The sequence below is a fragment of the Penicillium soppii genome (assembly GCF_028829465.1).
Source record: "Penicillium soppii strain IBT 18220 chromosome Unknown utg000002l, whole genome shotgun sequence".
Classification (NCBI taxonomy): Eukaryota; Fungi; Ascomycota; class Eurotiomycetes; order Eurotiales; family Aspergillaceae; genus Penicillium; species Penicillium soppii.
This window is the reverse complement of record NW_026643232.1, coordinates 560,078-581,095: the sequence shown is the minus strand read 5'-3', so window position 1 is coordinate 581,095 and position 21,018 is coordinate 560,078. Positions and strand designations below refer to the sequence as shown.

At 48.8% G+C, this 21,018-nt stretch overlaps 7 protein-coding genes across 7 annotated transcripts; 2 read left to right on the top strand and 5 right to left on the bottom strand.

Moving 5' to 3' along the window:
• Window positions 1–985: 985 nt before the first annotated feature.
• Window positions 986–3,059, bottom strand: N7529_001568 (uncharacterized protein; the record flags this gene model as incomplete). The annotated part of the gene is made up of 2 exons (XM_057237099.1): window positions 986–1,067; window positions 1,120–3,059. 2 exons carry the CDS (start codon window positions 3,057–3,059, stop codon window positions 986–988), a joined length of 2,022 nt encoding a protein of 673 aa, XP_057101786.1.
• Window positions 3,060–4,788: 1,729 nt separating this feature from the next.
• N7529_001567 (uncharacterized protein) lies at window positions 4,789–5,496 on the bottom strand (the record flags this gene model as incomplete). The annotated part of the gene is made up of 1 exon (XM_057237098.1): window positions 4,789–5,496. One exon carries the CDS (start codon window positions 5,494–5,496, stop codon window positions 4,789–4,791), a length of 708 nt encoding a protein of 235 aa, XP_057101785.1.
• Window positions 5,497–5,815: 319 nt separating this feature from the next.
• N7529_001566 (potassium channel family protein) lies at window positions 5,816–8,044 on the bottom strand (the record flags this gene model as incomplete). The annotated part of the gene is made up of 3 exons (XM_057237097.1): window positions 5,816–7,483; window positions 7,533–7,671; window positions 7,716–8,044. 3 exons carry the CDS (start codon window positions 8,042–8,044, stop codon window positions 5,816–5,818), a joined length of 2,136 nt encoding a protein of 711 aa, XP_057101784.1.
• A 2,527-nt stretch (window positions 8,045–10,571) lies between these two features.
• On the bottom strand, window positions 10,572–11,732 carry N7529_001565 (uncharacterized protein; the record flags this gene model as incomplete). Its single annotated transcript, XM_057237096.1, has 1 exon — window positions 10,572–11,732. One exon carries the CDS (start codon window positions 11,730–11,732, stop codon window positions 10,572–10,574), a length of 1,161 nt encoding a protein of 386 aa, XP_057101783.1.
• A 1,085-nt stretch (window positions 11,733–12,817) lies between these two features.
• N7529_001564 (uncharacterized protein) lies at window positions 12,818–13,036 on the top strand (the record flags this gene model as incomplete). The annotated part of the gene is made up of 2 exons (XM_057237095.1): window positions 12,818–12,919; window positions 12,944–13,036. The coding sequence occupies 2 exons, from the start codon at window positions 12,818–12,820 to the stop codon at window positions 13,034–13,036; spliced, it is 195 nt and encodes a 64-aa protein (XP_057101782.1).
• Window positions 13,037–15,956: 2,920 nt separating this feature from the next.
• N7529_001563 (Zn(II)2Cys6 transcription factor) lies at window positions 15,957–18,374 on the bottom strand (the record flags this gene model as incomplete). Its single annotated transcript, XM_057237094.1, has 1 exon — window positions 15,957–18,374. One exon carries the CDS (start codon window positions 18,372–18,374, stop codon window positions 15,957–15,959), a length of 2,418 nt encoding a protein of 805 aa, XP_057101781.1.
• Window positions 18,375–19,290: 916 nt separating this feature from the next.
• On the top strand, window positions 19,291–20,790 carry N7529_001562 (alpha-mannosyltransferase; the record flags this gene model as incomplete). The annotated part of the gene is made up of 1 exon (XM_057237093.1): window positions 19,291–20,790. The coding sequence occupies one exon, from the start codon at window positions 19,291–19,293 to the stop codon at window positions 20,788–20,790; it is 1,500 nt and encodes a 499-aa protein (XP_057101780.1).
• Window positions 20,791–21,018: the final 228 nt, after the last annotated feature.

Sequence of the window (21,018 nt, the reverse complement as noted above, 5' to 3'; positions counted from 1 at the left end):
CGTGGAGGGGCATGCGTCAGAGATTCCCGGTTTTGCATTGGCTTTAAGGACCATATGGCTTTGTGTGCAGGTTTAGATATGAAACGGCAGAACGGGATATTTGTGTTCAATTCTCTATCGTTGGCATTATAAATATGAACACCGAGATACTGGAATGCACTGAACATAAGCTCGGTCAACGTCCGACAGAAAACCCCATTCAAATGCCCTTACACGAAATGCACTCGCTTCAGCCCTTAATATAACATGATAACTAGGCATTCATGTAGACTGTCAGCCCCATGATTATAGTTTCAACATCTGACCTGCGCTCGAACTATGAATATGCAGCTGAGGCATATGCTGTATGCTTAATGACCAGTACCTAGGTAATAAAGCATCAGCCAATAAGAATTTGGATGCACTAAATGCTCCCCTGTTTTCGTTTCAATCTAGCATGGGTTCCACGCTTTGGCTGAGATGTAATTCATGCAGTTCATGTTCCATTGAGCTTTCTGTTCGAGACGCATTTTCGATCGATAGTTCGAATAGAAACAATTCTGTGTACGCGTCCACGTTTGATGTGTCTGTTAGGTAGTTCCTTATGACTGGCGAGGACCGTTAGTCGTTCTGCGAGCGCGAGGGCTTGATATTGACCCACTTTGCTGCACGGATATCACCTTGGCCGATTCCCGCCATGTCATGGATTACATTGTAAGTTGCAAAGAAGAGATCTGTAGGGCTAAGATTTGGGGCATCCGGTACAAACGTGGGTAATCAATGCGACGCTAATTATGTTGCAGCTCTTCGCGCTGCGTTTGTCTAGTATCTTTAAGTAGCCTGACCTGTAGCTTATATTGTCTGTCAACTCCTGATATATATCTATACCTGACCCTGCACCCCCGAAACTACCTCGGGAGCTCATAGGGATAGGAGCCAATAGAATAGCTACGAGCCTTGAACGGTCTTTCATAACTGCAGGGCTCGAAGTGGACAATAGACTAGATCAAATCATCATGACAATGGCGCCTACTGATGAGAACACGGTCCAGACAGCCGTGAGAACCTTCAGCTGAGGGGGACAGAACCTATGTCCGGTTAGCTAGTATGGACCAAGTAGGGATGTGCATGAATACGTACTCTTCCGAACTAAGACCAATAAATCCAGCCCAAAAGGACCACTGCGCAACCCAGAGAAACAGCATGCTTATTACCGTAGCCGCATACAATCTCGAACCTTCCTTGGGGGAAACCCAGTAAACTTGGCCTTTGTCAGTAAAAGTGCCATAGACCGTGTGATCTCTTCCTTCGCTCCTTGTCAACGGTTTTTCTTCCGAAACCCCACTCTTGTCCATCACATCCAAGTGGGCCATCAGCTCTGCAATTTTCGATGTCGTCTGCTTGTCTCTCTGGCACTTTGGCAGGTCAAGTCTACCAGGTCTAGTCAACCGATTCATCCTACGCGTGGCCCGCATGTACTGAGCGAACACCACGCTAAAGATAATAAGCCATATGAGTGCTCCAGCATACATGAATATTGCCGGTGTCATTCTCTCCGCTCCTTCCATACCTCCAAGGTAGAAATTGTGTTCTCGACCATAATTAACGGTCATAACCATGGGATATAAGGATATAAGCTGGAGGATCATTTCCGCAAATAGCGAAGACACGGCAGCGAAGAATTTCGTCTCGCCAAAAGGTTGTACACCGATTAACAGAATCGTCAGCCAAGCAGGCCGAGGCATTGAGCACCAGAGAAGCATTAATTGAATAACAGGAACGTCCTTATAACCAGGGGTTTTCTGAACAAGAAGAACATTGAGCCAGTTTGCAAGGAGTTGCAGACCAGCGATTAAAGTCCCCTTGAAAATCCAACACCACGGGTGCGAGTGCCATAGAAAGCCGCGTGTGATTCGATGTATGCCTGTTTTCTGGCCGAGAGATGCCACAAGGAAAGTAGCTATATTGACTAGAGCAAAGCTTACAAGCTTCGACTCATTCGAGGCACATGTTTCCGTTGCCTTGATGTGTCCCGAACGGGTGACATAGGGAATGTCTGAATCGTTGGATGGCTTCAATGCCCATCGCCATGGAATCATGTCGAGAGGTGTAGGGGCAGCTAGTTGACGCCAGTTATCTGGCAGACCGTGCCAGTCCTGCACATTACCACAAAGATCATGGAGCCACTTAATATAATCTATTCGGGTCTCGAATATCTGGCACGAACCTCCGCAGATATCGTACCTGATTTCGCGACAAAAGCAGGCCCTGTCAACTGCGCGCTTGACTTTACAGTAGCCACCGAGCTCACAAGCATCGGTTGCACACTGATCAGTAAGCTCAATCACCTGCTTCGGCATATCAGTGACACACTTAGGCCAGTGCCAATCGTCGATGGGAATGTACGCGAACTGTGTGGTTTTGAGTGATTTTGTCCAATCATCGGGTAAGTATGCCGATCCACAGGTGGCATTAATCCAGAGACGCTCCTTTGTGAAGTCCAATTGTCCTGATCCTAAACAAGGTTCCTTTTCAAGATCTATAGTGAAGGCGTTGCAGAAGCAATCTTTATCAAAATAGTCGCCATCTCCGATGCGACCCCTGACGAGGTTGTAACCAACAGTTTCAAAATCCAGAGCGATCATGGACCGCAGACCTTCACTATATTCCCAAGGTCGAGCAGCATTTCCGGTGTGCTGGCTAGTGCTTGCGAAACTACAGGAGGCCATTACATGTTGAAACGGTTCCATCGATAAAGCAGAAACCGAGTCGGTCAGACATGTTGGTGCATTGTTAATCACGTCAACGGCTGCGTACCCTTTAGCTAGGGAGGCTGGTGAGAGATTTTGTAGCCCATTCGCGTCGCCGACATCGACAAGCCACGTTCGAGAGGTGACTTTACGAATCCATAGATACAACTGCGCTTTGGCGAGAACTGATCTACTACAGTACGGAAGATAACTTTCGATAATGGAGGAGGGGAATGCAACGTTGAGACAGCTGAGCTCAGTCAGCCACTGGTGATGGGTGCAGATGACTCCAAAATGGGAGGTACATCGTTTGCCGGTGCATTTTGTCATGGTACTCAGCCAGGTGGAGTGATCTTGCTGAGCGATGCACTGTGGCATAGGAGCCAAGTCTTCAGGATTGACCCATCCATTATAGTTGTTTTGGGGTAACAAGATATGGTCCTCTCCATTATACTTAACGGTAGCGGTATGGAGTGCTTCCACAGTATTAATGTTGGAGCCAAAGGTAGATTGCGACCTCGGTAGGGAACTACCTCTCGTATCTACCCCGTAAGCCCCAGATATCAACAGTACAAGATATGCACTATATATTTTCATTTTGCTGGTGTCAAGGCGCCTTATGCTTCGAAGTAGTGGGAACGGAATCCACTTTGGCCTTTCGGAGTTAGTGGCGAAATGATACTTCTCTAGTGCGGGGTTGCGGTTCGGATTCGGATTTACTCGTACCCGTCCTAGCCAATCTTAATCCATGATCTATCAACATCTATGGTAGTTGAATCTTTGCATTGAGGTGTTTAAACTGGCTATGAGCCCGAATTACGCGACCTTTGAGCGCGCCGGTTCGATCCTCACGGTTTGCACTCTTAAGCACCTAGAGCCACTAGAAGATAACCTACATTTAGTCGTATAGCCAGGCAGCAGAGCTTCATACGCGCCCCAACCAAGTGTTTATAGATTACGAGGGAGATTGGATTCTAAACCACAACCCACTAAGCTGGGTACGGATTCGTATTTTGGTCTAGTTGGGAAGTTCAACTATGGTGAAGCGTACGGCCCGGCACCTGTCCCCGAGATATAATTGGTAGGAAACAAGAAATTTACGATATGCAGATGCAGATACAGATGCAAAGAGATCGAGACAAAACACTAATACTAATAAGACGTAGCATGATCTCGGGGGTTTAGCTAAAGGAACAGTGTGTGGTTGGTGATCCTGACCCCCCCCCCGCGGTTGATACTCTGTCTATTGTGCACTCCACTCGACATCGCACAACCCTAGGGCGGTGCTCACCGATTTCTCATTAGAGATAGTAGGGAAAAGTCGTTTGCTAGGTAGAGTGGACTTGCGAAATTGTGAATATATTCAGGTCTTCATTTCATACTTTCAGTGTTCTGTAGATCAACACAAACATCGGTCATAGGGGTTGAACACCTAGGTAGTCAAGAATATCCACAGTACACGTACGTTTTAGACTATTTGTGTATCGTAATGGCGATAAAGCTGACCAAATGAATATCGATAGTCTCAAGGTGCTCCGCCCATATAGAAAACACCGCTCCCTCTGAGTCAATTTGATGTATCTTTGCCCATTTCTCATTTCTAGGACCTATACTGTCCACCCCTGAGAGCTGCAGGTCGGCCTCCCAAGAGCTCCGGTTTCTATCCTTTGGGCGTAATCAGTGACCAGGGAGGAGCCAAAACATCCTGTCTGACCGAGGGAAGGCAAATGAACTTGGAGGTCAGTTGTACACCGCTTGTCTGGTCGTTTGTACACATCCCAAAGTAAGGCTTGGGGCAGCTTCGCGTTCAATTTTGGTTTGCATATAATCAGAAGTCTGCTTCTCTTGCCTTGCATTGAGATCCACGCAACTGAGCCTCGAGCCTTGATGCGTGAAGGAGATCCAAAAGAACTATACAATATCGTATCCAGTGCCTCTTTGCTCAGATCCCAGATCCACAAGGGAGAAGCGACTCTCAAATGCTGGATATATGAGTACATACAATTATGCATCTCATATCTTCGCGGACATTACCTCTCCTCCATAACCCAAACAACGCCTAAAGCTCCCAAGTCTTCTCAATCTCAACACAATCTACCTCAATATCATCCCACTGCAGCGCCCCCCACCTCCCAGGCCTCTCAAGCGCATCAACAAAATGCTTCAGTGCAAGCACAGTCTGCATCGCCCACCTCTCCTTACTAACCTTTCCAATGCCCGCAGCCAATGGCGCCATAAGAATCCTCCCAATCCTCCCCTCCCCATCTCCAAGTCCCCGATTAAACCCCTCAATCTGACAAAGCAAGCTCCACACACACTCATAAACAACCTCCCGGTCCCAGGTTGCACTCCCGGGCGAGCGCATCGTCGGACAAATCGCCACCCAAGCACATTGGTGCTTGTTAGCCTTCAGCGCATCCGGGAACGGAACAAGCGTGCACGAGCCGGGCGGCGCAAAGCCGCGCCATTTCTCGTACAGGACTGACTGCGCGGCGCTCGTGAGTGCGTGGTAGTCACGGCGCGGGCTAAAAATTGTTGAGATGGCGTGGTCGAAGGCGCCGTCGAGGCGGCCGTAGGAGTTTGCTGGGGAGACTATTAGGTCAAACGTTGTGTCCTGCGGGAGGGAGTTGAGACGCTCATTTATTGGGGTAATCTTTATTTGGGATGAAGTGTGGTCTGGCCAGGTTGCTGTCATTGCTGCGTTGAAGGCGGTTATGAAGTCGCTGTCCATGCAGAGCAGGAGGATTTCGGGGATGTTGGTAGTCATTTTTGGTTGGGGAGTGTTTGGGGATTGAGTTTGGCAAATTTGGGCGTGAGGATGGTGATTTAGGTGGATTTAAGTAGACTTGGCGAGATTGAAGTAAATGGTCCAGGCATCAATATATACAGCTACACAGCCACGTATGTGGGGCTGAGGCTCTTTCCTCTTTTGGAACTTTACATGCTCTTCTGTCATTCTTTCTATGATCATTGCTTTGACATGTGAACCTCAAATCCATGGGCGCTTCAATTGAAAATAGCGATCACGATAGCTACATACATAATTTACAAATACTCGATGTCCAAACTACAGTAACAAATGAATCTCATTCATCCAACCCAATATCCCTCTCTTTCCTAAGCGTCGGCTCCTCCGAGTTGGTATACTCAGCAGCCCGATTATCCTCCTGAGTCGACACATATCGAATCAAGCTCTCACATAAACGATCCAAAACCCACTCCGGCTCTGTCTGCTTCGCCAGCATGGGACTATTCTCGCCAATCCAATCCCAATTCAGCAAGCCATATTCATCTTCGTGAATATCAAAAGCGACCTCCGAATCTGCCGACCGCTTGTTCTGCGAGGGCGGCCGAGAGCGCGGGTCAGTGAACTGGATGAGGCGGGTAAACTCGACCCATTCCTCGTAGCAGTATATCTTGCGCTTGCCCTCGCGAGCATGTTTCGTCGCGCGGCGAATAGCAAAGGCAAGTTGCTGCGCGAGCTCTAAGGGCGATGGATCGCGGGCGAGTTCTTCGAGGGTTCGGTGGGGATGGGCTGTTGCTATGTCGTCGGTAGATTCATCCGTTTTTGTGGCTATTCCTTCTTCGGCTTTGCCGGCGCCTTCGAGGGGAAATCCACGCTCTAGGAGCTTTTTCTCTTGGTGGGAAATTATCAAGTTTGCAATGCAGGGAATGTGGCTGAGAAATGTTTTGTAGACGTGGGATTGGGGGAGAACGATATAGTCGGCGACTACGTTTGTACCGCGCTTGAAGCTGGCGACGACTGTGTCGCTCATTTGGGAAATTAGCATTGTCATCGTAGGGATCGCGATGAGAGACCACATCACGAAGAATGGCCGGCCTGCGTTTGACTGCGGGGTGAAATCGCCATAGCCGATTGTCAAGAGGGAGGCGAAGCAGAAGTAGAGGGAGTCGAAGTATGACAATTTCTCTAGTTTCCAGAAGACGAGTGCTCCACAGGACCACACTATTCCGAAAGCGATGACGCTGATGACCAGATCGTTCCAGCGGCGGAATCGTATAGTTTCATACTGGATCCGGCGCATGGCAATGAATCGGTCTTTCTCTTCACGCATGATATTGAGTCTGGGTTGAGGTCGATGGGCTGAGGCGATGGCGTTCAGGGTGTTGCGGATTGGCCGGCGATGATGATGAGACTTTGGACTTTGTAGGGCGACGGCCGGCGGAACAATAGCTTCTTGAGCAGAGGATTTTCCTTTAGAGGCACAGAATTCCTCGGAACGGACTGCTCGGTCAAATGTCGTTTGTCGCTTTTGTTCGATATGCTTGCGGATGACATTGTCGTAATGAACCTCGCGAGCGAACTTGTGAATGCTTCCTACTACCAAACCCAGAATGATGATTCCAATAACTGCATAAGGCCAAACAAGACCACGGCCAACGGTAGTCGAGGCTGTGATGTCACCAAATCCTAAAGTCAAAACGGTCACGTCGCAGAAGTACAATGCATCGGCAAAAGAGATCCCTAGGACTTTCTGAAAGATCGCAGCGCCGATCAAAAGCCAGACCACAAACGCGGTCATTTGCAAAATCAAGGTTCTTTGCTCGTCAGTCAGCGAAAAACGCTGTGGGTATTTCCCCAAAAAATAGCCCAGCATGTTGATCATCAAGATGATGCTCAAGACAAAATAGAGACAGGCCGCTATCACGGCACTCCAATATGCCTGGGAGAAGACTCGATCAGGGCCTATCGGTGGGGCATAGACATGTAGTGCTATGGTGATTCCACATAGCTATAAAGATATATTAGACAAGATGGGACAAATCAGACACGCTACTCACAATACCTGTAGCGAGGAACCACGAAATGATCGTCACCGGCAACGCCACGATATAGCGTATGACCCGCGTGAAGTTGCACAGAAGAAAGAAGTTCCCGACAATTCCACAGACCAGCGACAGCGCATTGAGGGCAGTGACCCTGCTATTGTTAGCGAAGCTCGACGCATGTTATTCCGCACTCACCAGTGGGGGTCCGGATATCCCTCTTGGATATAATTTCCAGCAGGCCCAATCTGTCTCGAAATAATATCACTCCGCCAAGGCATGACCAAAGCGACAACGGACATGACATTAGCCAGCGGTCCCGTGGCAGCCGCAACGAGTGGAATGGCCGTCGACGCGATCCACCAAGATTGCGGCTCTTCGTCTTCAAACGGTCTCAGGTTAAAGTGAATGCCAATTTTCTCCCATCTTGATCGCCTTTCGGGGCCTTCATCAGCTCTTTCGTCTCGGAGCGTCTCTTCCGGGAGTATCTCGTCCGGGGACGGCTCGTCCGGAGATTCATGCTGCATTGCTCTAGCATGACATTAAGCCTAGACCGGGAGGAGCCGGAAGACTGGCTTGTCCTTGTAGACGTAAGACTGAGTGTTTGAGGTATCTTGAAATATCAAGTTGCTTGCAGTAAACAGCAAATTTGAGTTAGAGCCTTGTGGGGAATATCAAGGCGCATCCTCTGATGATAGGGCGATATGGCATCAAACGGGAGCAGGGTGTACAAGATTGCACACGAAAAGATTTTTAGATCTTGATTCTCTTATCTTCCACGCCCACGTAGCTGTAGCTTTGAGATGGCTTCAGTAATATCCAAGCAACCATTCAAGGGTCAGTTCAAAGCGTTGATGATGTCAATTTAAAGATCCCGTGACCCATGTGTCATCATTGTAATTATAATCTTCACCTGGGCAATGCTCTACGCCTCCACTTCACACAGTTTGAATATAGTTAATTCTACAATATTGTAAAATCATCAGAGATGACGTCTGAAATAATAAATCAGTTGATGTACAACGATGTTTGACAAGGGTTGCATAACCACATGGCTACACCCTAATCTTGTATGCTCCAAATTCGTCACAGCTACAGCTTAACTACTATGTACTTTGTATATAATATACCATGTAGATTTGAGTTATCTAGATATTAGTATCTTTCTGATCTTTACCATGTAGAGTTTCCACAATAGACTAGTGCAGCATTGTATGAGACATTCCAACGAAGCTCGGGTCTTGTATCTTCACGTCTCACAAGTCCGCTTTCTCTCCAAATGAAGAAGGAGACTGGGTAAAACTGCAATCTTGGCTCGGAAGCTATAGCCCTTTCCTCTGGTACCTGGCTTGGCATCTGGAGTCTACAGGGTGTCCATTATCTCTTCATCCACAGCGCCTCCTCCTCCTCCTTCGCCTCCTCCTCCTTCGCCTCCTCCTCCTTCGCCTCCTCCTCCTTCGCCTCCTCCTCCTTCGCCTCCTCCTCCTACAGCTTATTATATTGAATCGAAAAAATTTCTAACCAGAAATTAGAGTGATTTTGGACCCAAACAACAATGTCGAAGTCACCAAGAAAGTCGAAACAACACCAATGAGCTCTCAGACGGGATCCGGGTATGAGATAGATGCTACTTCAACGCAATATTTAATTGACAATCCTACTCACGGGTTTCCAAAAATATACCTTACGGCTCTTAATGTTTGCTATTGGTCTATATAATGCATTTAAGGAGTTGCGGACATATTCGACGCGGATTGGCGCTGTGAAATTCCTAAATTAGAATTCAACAGGAGCCTAAAGATACACAACCTGCGATGTACTATGGAGGTCGATTTGGCTATAGATGAGTTTATTTTTCGATATATTTGAAGTCAAACTTGACCTTGCATTAGCGCCAGGTGTGCATATCCACCTAATTTGACAACAAGAGAGAGAATCCATCTTTCCATAAGCCCTACAAAGTTTCCAAAGCTTCACGGCAAATACCTAACCAGCAGCCTATCAGATCTATCACATGTACCGTCAGCTCTCATTGATCAATAAATAAAGAAACATGCAACCTAAGACAAGGAATGCAGGTAGGCAGCCCACCCCCTCACCAGTCCCCTCACCAATGATAGGGTCGCCACGCCCAGCCTCTCGGGTATCCCCAACCAACGTGCATGGTGCATCGGTTTGAAACCTAGACCAATAGAAGCTGCCGTCACCTGCATGAAAAGCTAAGCACTGGGATCTGCATTGCTGGGAAAGTGGGATAGTCAAATAAAGTGACATCAGCCGCCGTCATGGGATATAGCAGTACTTGCTTCGACAGATTAAAGTCACAATATGAAGCGAAGCTAGGCAACCAAATGCCGAGATTGGTTGCCTCTACGGTTTAACGCGGGGTAGTAGTTGTGATCCACACTGATGCGCAGGGCGCAGCGCCTAGCAGCGCGTAGCGCGCAGACAAGAGAGGGGTAGCTATCACATCACACATCTCCTCGGGAGTATCTACGTGGAAATAAAGGATTTTAGTATGAATTACCGAGTACAGTCGGGAGGTATTCAGGAAGTTGAGGAAAGCATAACGAATTTTCTATCGGAGGGTCGTCTTCTATGTACAACCCGGTTCCTCCGAAATAGCGGCACAAAAATAAGAAGCAAACAGTATAATGCGAGAGTGACAAAGGAAAATAAAGCAGCAAGCTTGTATACTGGAAATCGCAAGATGGTATCATCGAAGCAGAGTGACACGGACTTCAACGGCAAGAAACAGATTGGACGGCCAAAAAAAAGGATTAAACAATGACACCATAAATGTTAAGGACGCCGCCTCATGAAAGAAACGAGATCAAAAGAGGCGCCGGGCAAAAAAGATATTTGTGTCGTCCGAACCCTGGACGACAGTTGCCGAGAGTAAAGTAAATGCAACGAGCAAAGCTAGCCGAAGCCAAACCAACGCGCTCCAAATGCGAACAGTGTACTCCGTAGATAAGAAGAAAACAACACGAAAGTCTCTCTCTGGGTATCACTCTCGGTAAAACAAAATAGGACGTGGGGGAGAAGACCATCCTAAGCAGCCGTCGGCCGGCGCAGGATATCTTCACAGTTTGCATCGAAGCGCATATTCCACAGCCGAATGCTGTTCATGAGCTTCTCCGTATTTTCAAGTTCTCGGTCGCGACCGAAAATCGACTCCACAAATTCGCAGCCGGCATTGCGGCCCATCGAGACAGGCCCTTTGCCACCTTCCCGCTTAGCAGCCTTCCACATGTAAAGCTCGCACCCTTTCAGTAGCTTCTTGAAGCGGCTCCAGAGGCGCTCGCCACTTTCAAGGAAATCTTCCACGACTTCCTGTGCCTCGATGCGTTGGATGCGGGGCAGACACTCGTCCGCACGCTTGACTTTTCCCGCCAGCTTGATCAGCAATAGCCAAAGGTCGCCTGCGACATCAGCCATGGGCGTCGAGGCCCCGTGGTGGAAAACGGTCCAGTCGTATATCCACTTGCCCAGAGAGTTGGCGTCGAAGACGCTGCCGAGTAATATAATCGGTGCCTCGGTCGGGTCCCAGTTTTTGATCGAGTAGCCGGCCGGGATGCCTGCACGCTCGGCGTCATCTTCGGTGGCGACTGGTGGCGGTTTAGCTGCTGGGGCAGGCGGTTTGGGTTTTGGCGTGCGGGTGGATGTGGATTGGCGTCTTGTACGAGAGCGGCGGGCGGCCTCGGTATCCTCGGTATTAGGAGCCTGGGTGAAGTAAAAGTGAGAATCAGCGGGTGTGGATTTGCGATAGGACGTCGAGGCGCGACGGGTGTGGGCGTCTTTTTGTTGGCGATGGCGTTCGCGGGGGCGGTCGTATGCGTCGTCGACCACATCTACGAAGATGGGTCGGGTTTGCGACGGATCGAATCCGTAGTTGCGGTGGCCTTCATGGCCTGCCGTGGAGGGATATTGGTGTTTGGGCTTTCCAAAAGTAGCACTTACATGATCGTGCTTTCGCGGTGGAATGCCATAGTCTGTGGGTTCGTAGAAACCGGATTGATAGGTCGAATACCATCCTGGCGTTTCTTTGGTGGCAGTATAGCTGGCCTTGCGGTTGTGTCGCCGTGGGCCCCGAGGAGATGTGTAGGAGTTGGCGAACTGAGAGGCGTAGTAGGCGTATTGAGGTGAGGTAGGAGGTGATTGTGTGTAGTCGTAGGTGGACCACCCGGGCTGTGGGCTGGCGTAGTGATACATTATCAAAGCAGCATATGAAAGCACCGGTTGATGAGAGAGATGCAAGAGAAATGCGAACAATCAAACGATTAAATGGGAATCAACAGTAAAAAGAAAGAAGAAAAAGATATCAAAAACACCGAGTATATTATACAGGATATCGTGCACCCCAAACAACAGAAATCGACGCCGACAAGCAGGTCAGATAGGGTTTTTTTTTTTGTTTTTAACACCGTCACCGTGGTACGGTTTCCGATCGAAGAGAAGAGGGTTGAGACTGAATTTTCTGAGAGAGCATTTGAACGTTCTTCGGCCAATCCGAGGAAAAGAGAGAAGAAAGCGTTAGGGGGGAAATCCTCAACTGGGTATTTGATCCAGTTAGTGGGAAAATAAAATAAAAATAAAAAACAAAGAGCAAGAGGATCTCCCACAAGATGTAATGGCTTAGGAATGAGTGGAGAGAGGTGGAGGAGAAAAATTTCAACCCGATGAAAAGGAAAAAGAAAGATGGATCCTAATTAAATGTCAGCGCTGGTGATATTTAGTTTGCGCCAATCACTGCGTCCGCTAGTGGTCGGCGCGTGTGGTTTTGAGGTGAAAGGCTGTGGCGATAATCTGATTACAGGTATTGAATTTCAAATGATACTGATCGTATTCTATTTAATTTAATTTCTTGATTTTATACCCTATATTAATTATTACAAAAAGTTCAATAATGATTAACAGTGGCAAATATATAACTCTTGACTCAACTAGCACTGGCTAATAAAAGATCGAAGTCACTAGTACTTTCTACAATATTATAAAGAAAATATGGTACTTAGGTACCTGATGTATCCCATATCGAAAGTACTTCGTACCAATGTCTTTCTACCCCTCAGACTAGTCCAGATGGAGAGACTTTTCCTACGCCATATTCTAACTTGGCTGAAAACACCCCCTCAGTTCAATTGGGCCGACTTTCTTTCATGTTAGATATCGCCGATGTATCAAAGGCTTTTCTGGACTTTTAGTGACTCACTCTGAGCACAAGGCAAACCAAGGCGTGCTGATGTCGCCACATAGATGTAGTGTAATGCTGAAGGATCTCCCTGGCTGCCTTACAGATGTATGCCATTGGAGTTAATTTAGATCCCCCCTCTATCAGCTGGCGTGTCACAGTTGGGTTGGATGGGCGCAAAGCCATGTGCTCGACGTTCACACCTAGGGTAAGTTTTCCATGCCCTAGACAGTTCATCTGCATGGATGCCGGTCTTAGTTGCAGCACGGAGAATACTGGATACGGCATTGTGGCTATATCAGCCTATCAGTCACACAGTAGCTGAAAAAAACATATTGCATCTAGACCAGCACCACCTCTGCCCTCTACTCGTGAGAAGAAGAAGATAGTTACTCACAATTATAGATACCAAGGCAAACGGTTCCATGGTTCACTTGGCGGGATCTCTGATCTCAAAACGGGCCATCCCGTCTCGTCCAGCGGTTCAGGACTCCACCCCCAGACAAGCGGACATTTAATTATCGGTAACTTATACGCACACGTTGCCATGGCGAACTAACGAGCCCCATCAGGGTCCCTCTTATACACACATCCACTTTGCACCGCCGTGTTAGGCAACACTACGGACCATGGGGCTTTACCGCCGTGTCGCTGGGCAGCAACCGCCGTTTTGGGCAAAAACATACAAAATTAGCAGACCGCAACTTGCTCGCCATGACCATGACTCTAAGCGTCAAAAAGGCTTCAGCCTAGTAGCAAAAATTGTCGTAATCTGACTTTGATGTCCGATATGAGCTGGCATGGTGACTGTGTAGGTATACAACGTAATGCGTTAAGATCGAAGCTGCATAATGGATATGGCAGTGTTCCTCCAACCATAAAACAAAGTGAGGCAGACTTTCTGGATCACCAGATGTCATCCATTCTTCACATTGGCTGTTTACAGATCGATGATTTAGCGTGGGGCCGAACAATAGGCGACTCACTGTGACCGATCGAGTTCAAGCCCTAATCTGTCGGGTACGGGATTGGTCCAGCGCCAGCCAACATACGACAGTATGCATGACTGCTAGTTAACTAATTACATTATACATTGTACTAACTATATTACAACAACGTCTTCAACTTACAATGGTCCTGCCATTTCGCATTATTCAAAAGGACACCCATGGATACCGTAAATGTAAAGAAAAGCCATCAATACCGACAATACCGACATGGTCTTTACGCTCACGCACCGAGTAAAGGGATGAAAAACAGCGGAATCTCCTACGCGCCTTGCTGCCCACACAAAGAATCTCAGGGCGACCCCTGATTGGAGGGTCTTGTTTTTCTTGAATGAGTCAACCCTTCGAGAAAATGCCCCCTGTCCAAGCAACCAGCCATTCATGGGACAAAGCACACCCTGCACCGCCGATCAGTTAGGGTCGCACATGGCTTATATTTATTTTTTCCCACAAATATCTGCACGATAGATCTCACATGCAGGCAGCTGATTGAAAAAATGTTAGATGTATCTGCCTTGATGCTTCACATCCGAACCTCCCCTCTTTTCCTTCACAGGCAACGCCAGAGACAACAATTCAAATATTTAAATATAGTGCGTAGTGCGTAATGCGTAATGCCAACTCGCTAAAAGCGGGCCATGGAATTTCTGGAACAAGGTTTAAAGATTAAAAAAAATCCACTATGAGCCCGCCGAGCAAGGCTGCAGGGGGCCAACGGGCTGGGAACCGGCAGAGTCGCCTCGGCTGCCCGGAGCACAATGTAGGAACATAACCTTGAACGGGCTCACAGATATGCTTACTCTTGTACACCGTACATTGCATCATGGATCTCTATAAATTCCGGACGATAGACGAGCGACCCAATAGTAAGCTAGGCTTACGTTGTACTGTAGTGAGGCTTATATGAGCCGGGTATGATGTAGCATTTCGCACGTTGACCAGATGTCTCAATTTAATATCGAACTAATGAATAGGGGCCTAATAATCAAGCCCCAGCATGCCGCGAATCTAGATTTCAATGTGGATTGGCTAGCTTGTTTTGATATACAGCCAAGCTATGTACCTACGATAGTCACCTGGAACATTAATTCTTCACCTACACTCGCAACAACCGGTGTACACACCCCCTAGTTGATATTAATCTCGCACGCACTCACGTTTGGACAGGGTAATAAGAAAAGCCCCCCAATTAAAGCACGGCCTGCGGCAAGATCCTATCTATCTGCTACCCCTTGCACGAGCGCCGAGCACACCGTGGAATCAAAATAAATTCGTGCTAATTGGTGCGTCCTATTGGCATTCTGGTCCGTGGGATACTAGCGGTCGGGGAGCTCGGCGAGACTGCCTTGGTCATAGCGATACTTGTTATTGTTTTATTAATATCCATTATTGCGAGCTGTATGTACGGAGTACGCGGGATTGTGTGCGTGGATTGTGTGCGTGCTGATCTATAGGGCTTTCATGGCTGCCCTTGCCCTGTGCCCTACATTGTACGGGCCTACATATCTCGTTTTGGCTAAATGCCGAGCTGGGAAGGAGGACTTTTGTTTGATTGGGGCTTTGCTTTTTGTTTATTGTGCTTGGGGGTTATCTCCGAGTGGCTTGGGCCAGCCCCTGACGGTGGATGGATATATTGTGGAGATACTTTTAGATTGAGGATGTTCCAAGGTTGGTAGCCAGGCAAACAGCAAAATCGGTGCCGTGCTATATATTTTAAATATAGTATGATCCAGGTATAACGTGTCAAAGCGTGGTGTAGTTGGTATTGAACCATCCCGAGGTCCTGCCCCGTCGATATTAATGGCTAGTCAGCCATACAGCCACTATATACATAATTCGTAATTCAGCTGGATGGGGATGGCCAAAAGACTTTAAAGAAATGTCTAAACACATATCAATCAAGCTTGTTTATAAAAATCGATACCAGGCGCAGGTGAAAATCGTGATAAAGCGGCGCCCAAGAGCGTCGAAAATTCTAAGCTGTACTGGTAGTCGCACTGATATATATATATGTATGCATGCAATTGGTCTATGTCTATGTACTAAAAAAAACCCAAGCAACATGTACAAAGCCAGCGGACGACCGCAACCAACAGAAATATGTGCATAGAATGGTATCATATCAAAAAGTCCAAGGCGAGTCGCTGATCCTCCAACAAACAAAATAAGAGAGTGCCCCCGATGCTGAAAAGCAGAATACCGGGCCGAAGCCAGAAGATAACAAAAAGATAACAACGTTTATGCAACCATATACTCACCATCGCCCCGCTTGGCTTGCATGACTCGGGACCACCGGAAGGCCTGCGAGGTAATTGGGGCCTTGCCACCAGCCAGCGGAGGCGGGGGAGCAAACTCGCTAGGATATATCGGGAAAGAGGAATCGTCGGATTGCTCTGCCCAAATCCTTTCCAGGAGCTCGAGACAGGAAAGATTGTTGATGAAGCCCGAGTCCTTGGAGATATCCCTGCAGCGGTTTCGAATGATCGAGCGGTGATCTTCCTGGACACACTCCGAGCCGACGATGAAGAGCGGCCAGAGGAGGTACACATCTGACTGCACGGTGATGATGCAATGCATGGCCAGCTGGACGAGGTGCTGGATACGTCCGTGTCGGGAGGGGAGCATCGGCTCGGCTAGACGCTCGCAGTATAGAAGGGCGGCGTGCCGGAAACATTCCGAGATCTGGAAGACGTCCTGCAGGTTCTCGGGTGCCACTTGGTAGGCTGACGTGGAAGTCGGCGGCGTCACGTATGTCGTAGAGTTCCAGGACATTGTGGATAAGGGAGGAGAGGGGAAAGACTCGGGTTGCGTAGCTGGTGCAGTAGGAGGGTCGAATCGCCAGGATTCAAGTCGCTGCCTGAGCGAATACCACTCTGTCCAGAAGGCTGGAGACGAAGGCCGACGGCTCGAGTCGCTACTTGGTGGTGGGGTAGGAAGGGAAAAGCCGTATCCAGGAAGTGGCATAGAGCCCATTGCTGGATCTGGAGTGACTGTTTCCCATCCCGGGAATAGCATGTTAGGTGGAAGGGAGGTCGTAGCGACACCGGCATCTTGAGGCCGTGACAGATTGGGTTCTTGGTCTTGGCTGAGGAGGTTCAATCGTCCCAGTTGAGAGATCAGCTTGAACAAACGACCATCACAGCCAGCCAAGTTCTCCAATCCCCATTCTCCATCGGTCGTTGAGCTGATATCCAGACATGTTCCGCGGAGTTGTACGTCCCGGTCATTCGTGGTTGCTGTCAATGTATCAAACCATGAGAACATGCGAATGAACCATTTGAGATCATCTGTTATGACGCGGGAATGGCGCATTCGGATCGCAAGAAGTCTAGTGACTCCAGCAAACTGTGCTCTAAACCCAGCAACACCAGTATCACACCCATGGAACAGACAGAGCATTAACAGGGTCGCCAGTACTGAATCCGACAATCGTCGGCGTGGATCAGCCAGATCTGCATTCAACGCTTTGACAGCCATTCCCCGATGGTGGTTTTCTTCTCTCCTATACCCCTCCGTCATTGAAATGCCATATCGATCTTGAAAGTCCTCGTCTGTGAGGGCACGGTGAGCCATCGAAGACATGCGAGCCGGCAAGGTTCTTTCGGTAGAGAGATGGTTGTGTTCTCGCCTCTGACGCAAATTACTCGTAGCTAATGTCGCAATTGCCTCCTGCAGAGCCTCACTCTCCATGGCCAGGCGGATGACATGGGTTCTGAAGGGGTTTGTGGGGGTATCAAATGCGACAATCATAGGTGCAATGACTTCAGCGTAATAGCTGATGAGATATCGTATACGTGGAGTGCGCCCGACGGATCTTGCCAGAAGAAGCTGTGAGAGGGATGGAGAGTGAGCGGCATTCCAAAGCATATTGTAATTAGGATCTTGTTTGACTTCCTCTTCATCTATATCATGTGATGAAGGCGGAGTAGCAGGCTGGCATGAAAATGGCATTCCCGTAGGCCAAACCGGAGAACTGAAACTAGCCGTGGGGCTTAGAATTGGAGCATAGAGCAAAGGTGTCTCTGGCGCCTGAGCTTGAGTATTATTCGGAATCAAAGGTCGTGTTGGTAATGGAAGGCCTGAAATCTTGGGTGCAGGCGCAGGGGTACTCCACGACTGCGGGTCTGGCATATCCATCGCCCAAGCCAAATTTGAAGACATATCGAATGAATCCATCATCATCGGCGGACTGCCTTCAAGTTTCACATTTGGGATTCCAGCACCGAAGGACGACATTGTTGGGCCGGTAACCGGGGGCGCCGGGACCGCAGCATTTGAGGGAAGCCGTGACGAAGACGGGACACTATTTGAGGGTTTCGGTGGTGATTTCGCTGCCTTGGTCCGCACCTGGTCGTCCGTTTCCATGACGGGGAGTTTCTGACCCCGAAGCTTCCCTCGACTTGCGACCCCAACGCCCCATGTTAACGTCGTCTTGTATCCGGAACATTCGCGGCCCAGGTCGAGACACTGGGAACAATATGGTCGACGGCGGTCACATCGCGCTCCTCGATTGGAACAGGCGAAACAGTCATCAGGGGCCCCGCTGACCACCGTTCTCTTGCGGCGCTTTCTAATCGGAGCGTTCGGGTCGGTTTTGCGGGATTTACCTTTCGGCGCGGGGTCTCGAGATTGACGGTCTGCAGTATCGGAGGTCATCGTGGACAGGCGTGGGCAATGCCCGCACGGAGTCCATTCGTTATAGCCTGTGAGAGAGGGTCGACTGGAGGCACGAGCTTTCACGTAGGGTATCTGCGGGTCAAGAATGGAGGAAATTTGTAATTGTAGAAGAATCGAATCGGATCCAGGAATTATTGGATCGACCGAGTGTGAATTTGGGGCAATATGATATAAATAGGGTACAGAAACCAAAAAAAAATTAAGAAAGATGACCAGACTCCTGACTGAAAAAGAAGAAGATGAAAACCCGAAGATGCTTTTGGGGGGTGGATTGGGATCTTCCCGGTGGAGGCTGATCCGCGCTTTAGTCCTCTAGTCGGGAAGAACTGGGGCTGTTCGTTGCCTTCGAGCGTTAGGAGAAGAAGGCAATGGTCGGTTCCACCCTCGATGATCATGAATTCATTGGAGGAATATCGCTCACTTTTGTCTGCGATGTAAGTATCTAGTTCTTTATTTGTTTCATTTGGTGGAGGGGAAAAAGGGGAAAGATTTGTCTCGGATTAGAATATTGTAGAATATTGTATATTGAATGGATGAATACCTAGGTAATTTCCGATCAAAAATTTGATAGAATCAATATATAACTATAATATACATGACAATGCATAGAATAACTTCATGTAAAGTTTTCACATATATTACATGTACTGAGCTATAATATGCATTGTTCCTAAGCACATAGTGATAATCCCTGCAGATTAAGAAACGAAATGACCGGTGCCAAGCCCGGCCAATCTTGTTTCCGCCAACCTCGCAGTTCAAACAATATGAATATTGAGAGCTACACTCCATTGGGTTATCTAGCCTTCTTTTGACTTCTAAACTAGATCGGCGTGGCTGTGCGCCCCCCAAACCCCCTGGAAACCAAAAAGGCGCCAAATCAAAATTGGGCGTCATGTCCAAGACGGGTGTGTTTAGACCAGGAAGGGCGAGGTCACTCGTCCTGGCCATGTTAGCTTTGATTCTGGTCTGCACCGTCTACTTTTACTGGTCTCCGACTACCGCCTCTTCAACTGTCTCCTTAGTCCCCAACACTGCATTCGAAGTCCCCCTCACGGAACGCCAAAGGGATTTCTGGAAAGTCCTGCGACCCATCATCGAACGGCATAATCCCAACTGTCCGGCTCCCGAGAAACGAGGCGATGTTGCAGCGCAGCACTTTGACCCCACGAAAGAGTCGCCGAGACCCGACCTGTCTGTGCTGAGCGACGAGGATGAGCGCAAAATGGAAGAGGCCCATGCGGCTTTCATCGAGGATGTCAAAAACTCCGCCAAGGTGCTGAAGCCCATTCATACCCCCGGAAAACGAGGTCTGGTGTCCACCGCAGGCTCGACATATCTCCCCGTGTTTGTTTCGTCGCTGCGGATGCTCCGTCGCGCTGGATCGACATTGCCAGTTGAAATCTATATGAAGGACGCCACGGAACATGAAAAGCACGTTTGCAACGAAGTTCTGCCGCAGCTTGATGCACGCTGCTTAGTGCTGGCGGATGTGGTGGGCAAAAACATAATCGAGCACTATCAGCTGAAGATCTTCGCGGTGCTGTTCTCGTCTTTCGAGGAGATCGTGTGGATGGACGCCGACTGTTTCCCCCTTGGCAAACCCGAGGATCTGCTCGACTCGGAGCCATTCAAATCCAACGGCTTGGTGACCTGGCCCGACTTCTGGGCTTCCTCTGCGTCCCCACTGTATTACAGAATCTCACGCCAGGAGCCGCCTTCCATGGCTGCGCGCCAGTCATCGGAAACTGGTGCATTCTTGGTGAACAAGAAAACGCACTCGTTGGCTCTTTTGCTGGCGGCATATTATAATTTCTATGGCCCTTCTCACTATTTCCGCCTGTTGACACAAGGCGGTCCTGGCGAGGGCGACAAGGAAACATTCATCCATGCTGCTTCTGCCGTGGGCGCACCCTTCTACACTGTCAGTGAAAGAGTGCAAGCCATTGGCCATGCCAAGCCGGGTGGCTTGTCTGGGTCTGCAATGGCACAGTCGGATCCACGTGAGGACTACGCTCTGACGCAGCAAAACAAGTGGCGTGTCAAGGATGAGTCTGTGGCTCCTGCGCCGCGCATCTTCTTTATCCACGCCAACTACCCTAAATTCAACCCGGGTGACCGGATCTTCGGCTTGGGCTGGGAAACCACTCCTACCTTGAAGGACGATGGCTCAGACGGACGTGCCTGGACGGCACCTCCGCAGACGATTGGAAGATTTGGTTACGACGTTGAGAAAGCTTATTGGGAAGAGATCAAATGGGTGAGCTGTAATCTCGAAACGGCATTCAAGACCTGGGAGAACAAAGTGGGACTCTGCGACAAAGTCCAAAAGTATTGGGGACATGTCTTCGTTGAGCCGCATGACGACGATCCCAAGTTTACGCTCGATGGCTGATCTTGCCTGTGGTCGCTTTATTGCTCCACTGGTCGCTCCTGGCTTATAGCCTCCCTCACAGCCTATGAGTTGGCATTTTGGCTTGGATCCAAATGCCCTCTGATGGCATCCCTCACATCAAGCCTCGGGCTCGGCTTCATTGACGACTAACAAGACCAGCTAGTCTGTGACTACGGCTTTTGTAGTCCGTCTTGGGACCTGCGGGATATGATTTCCACGTTTGATTTC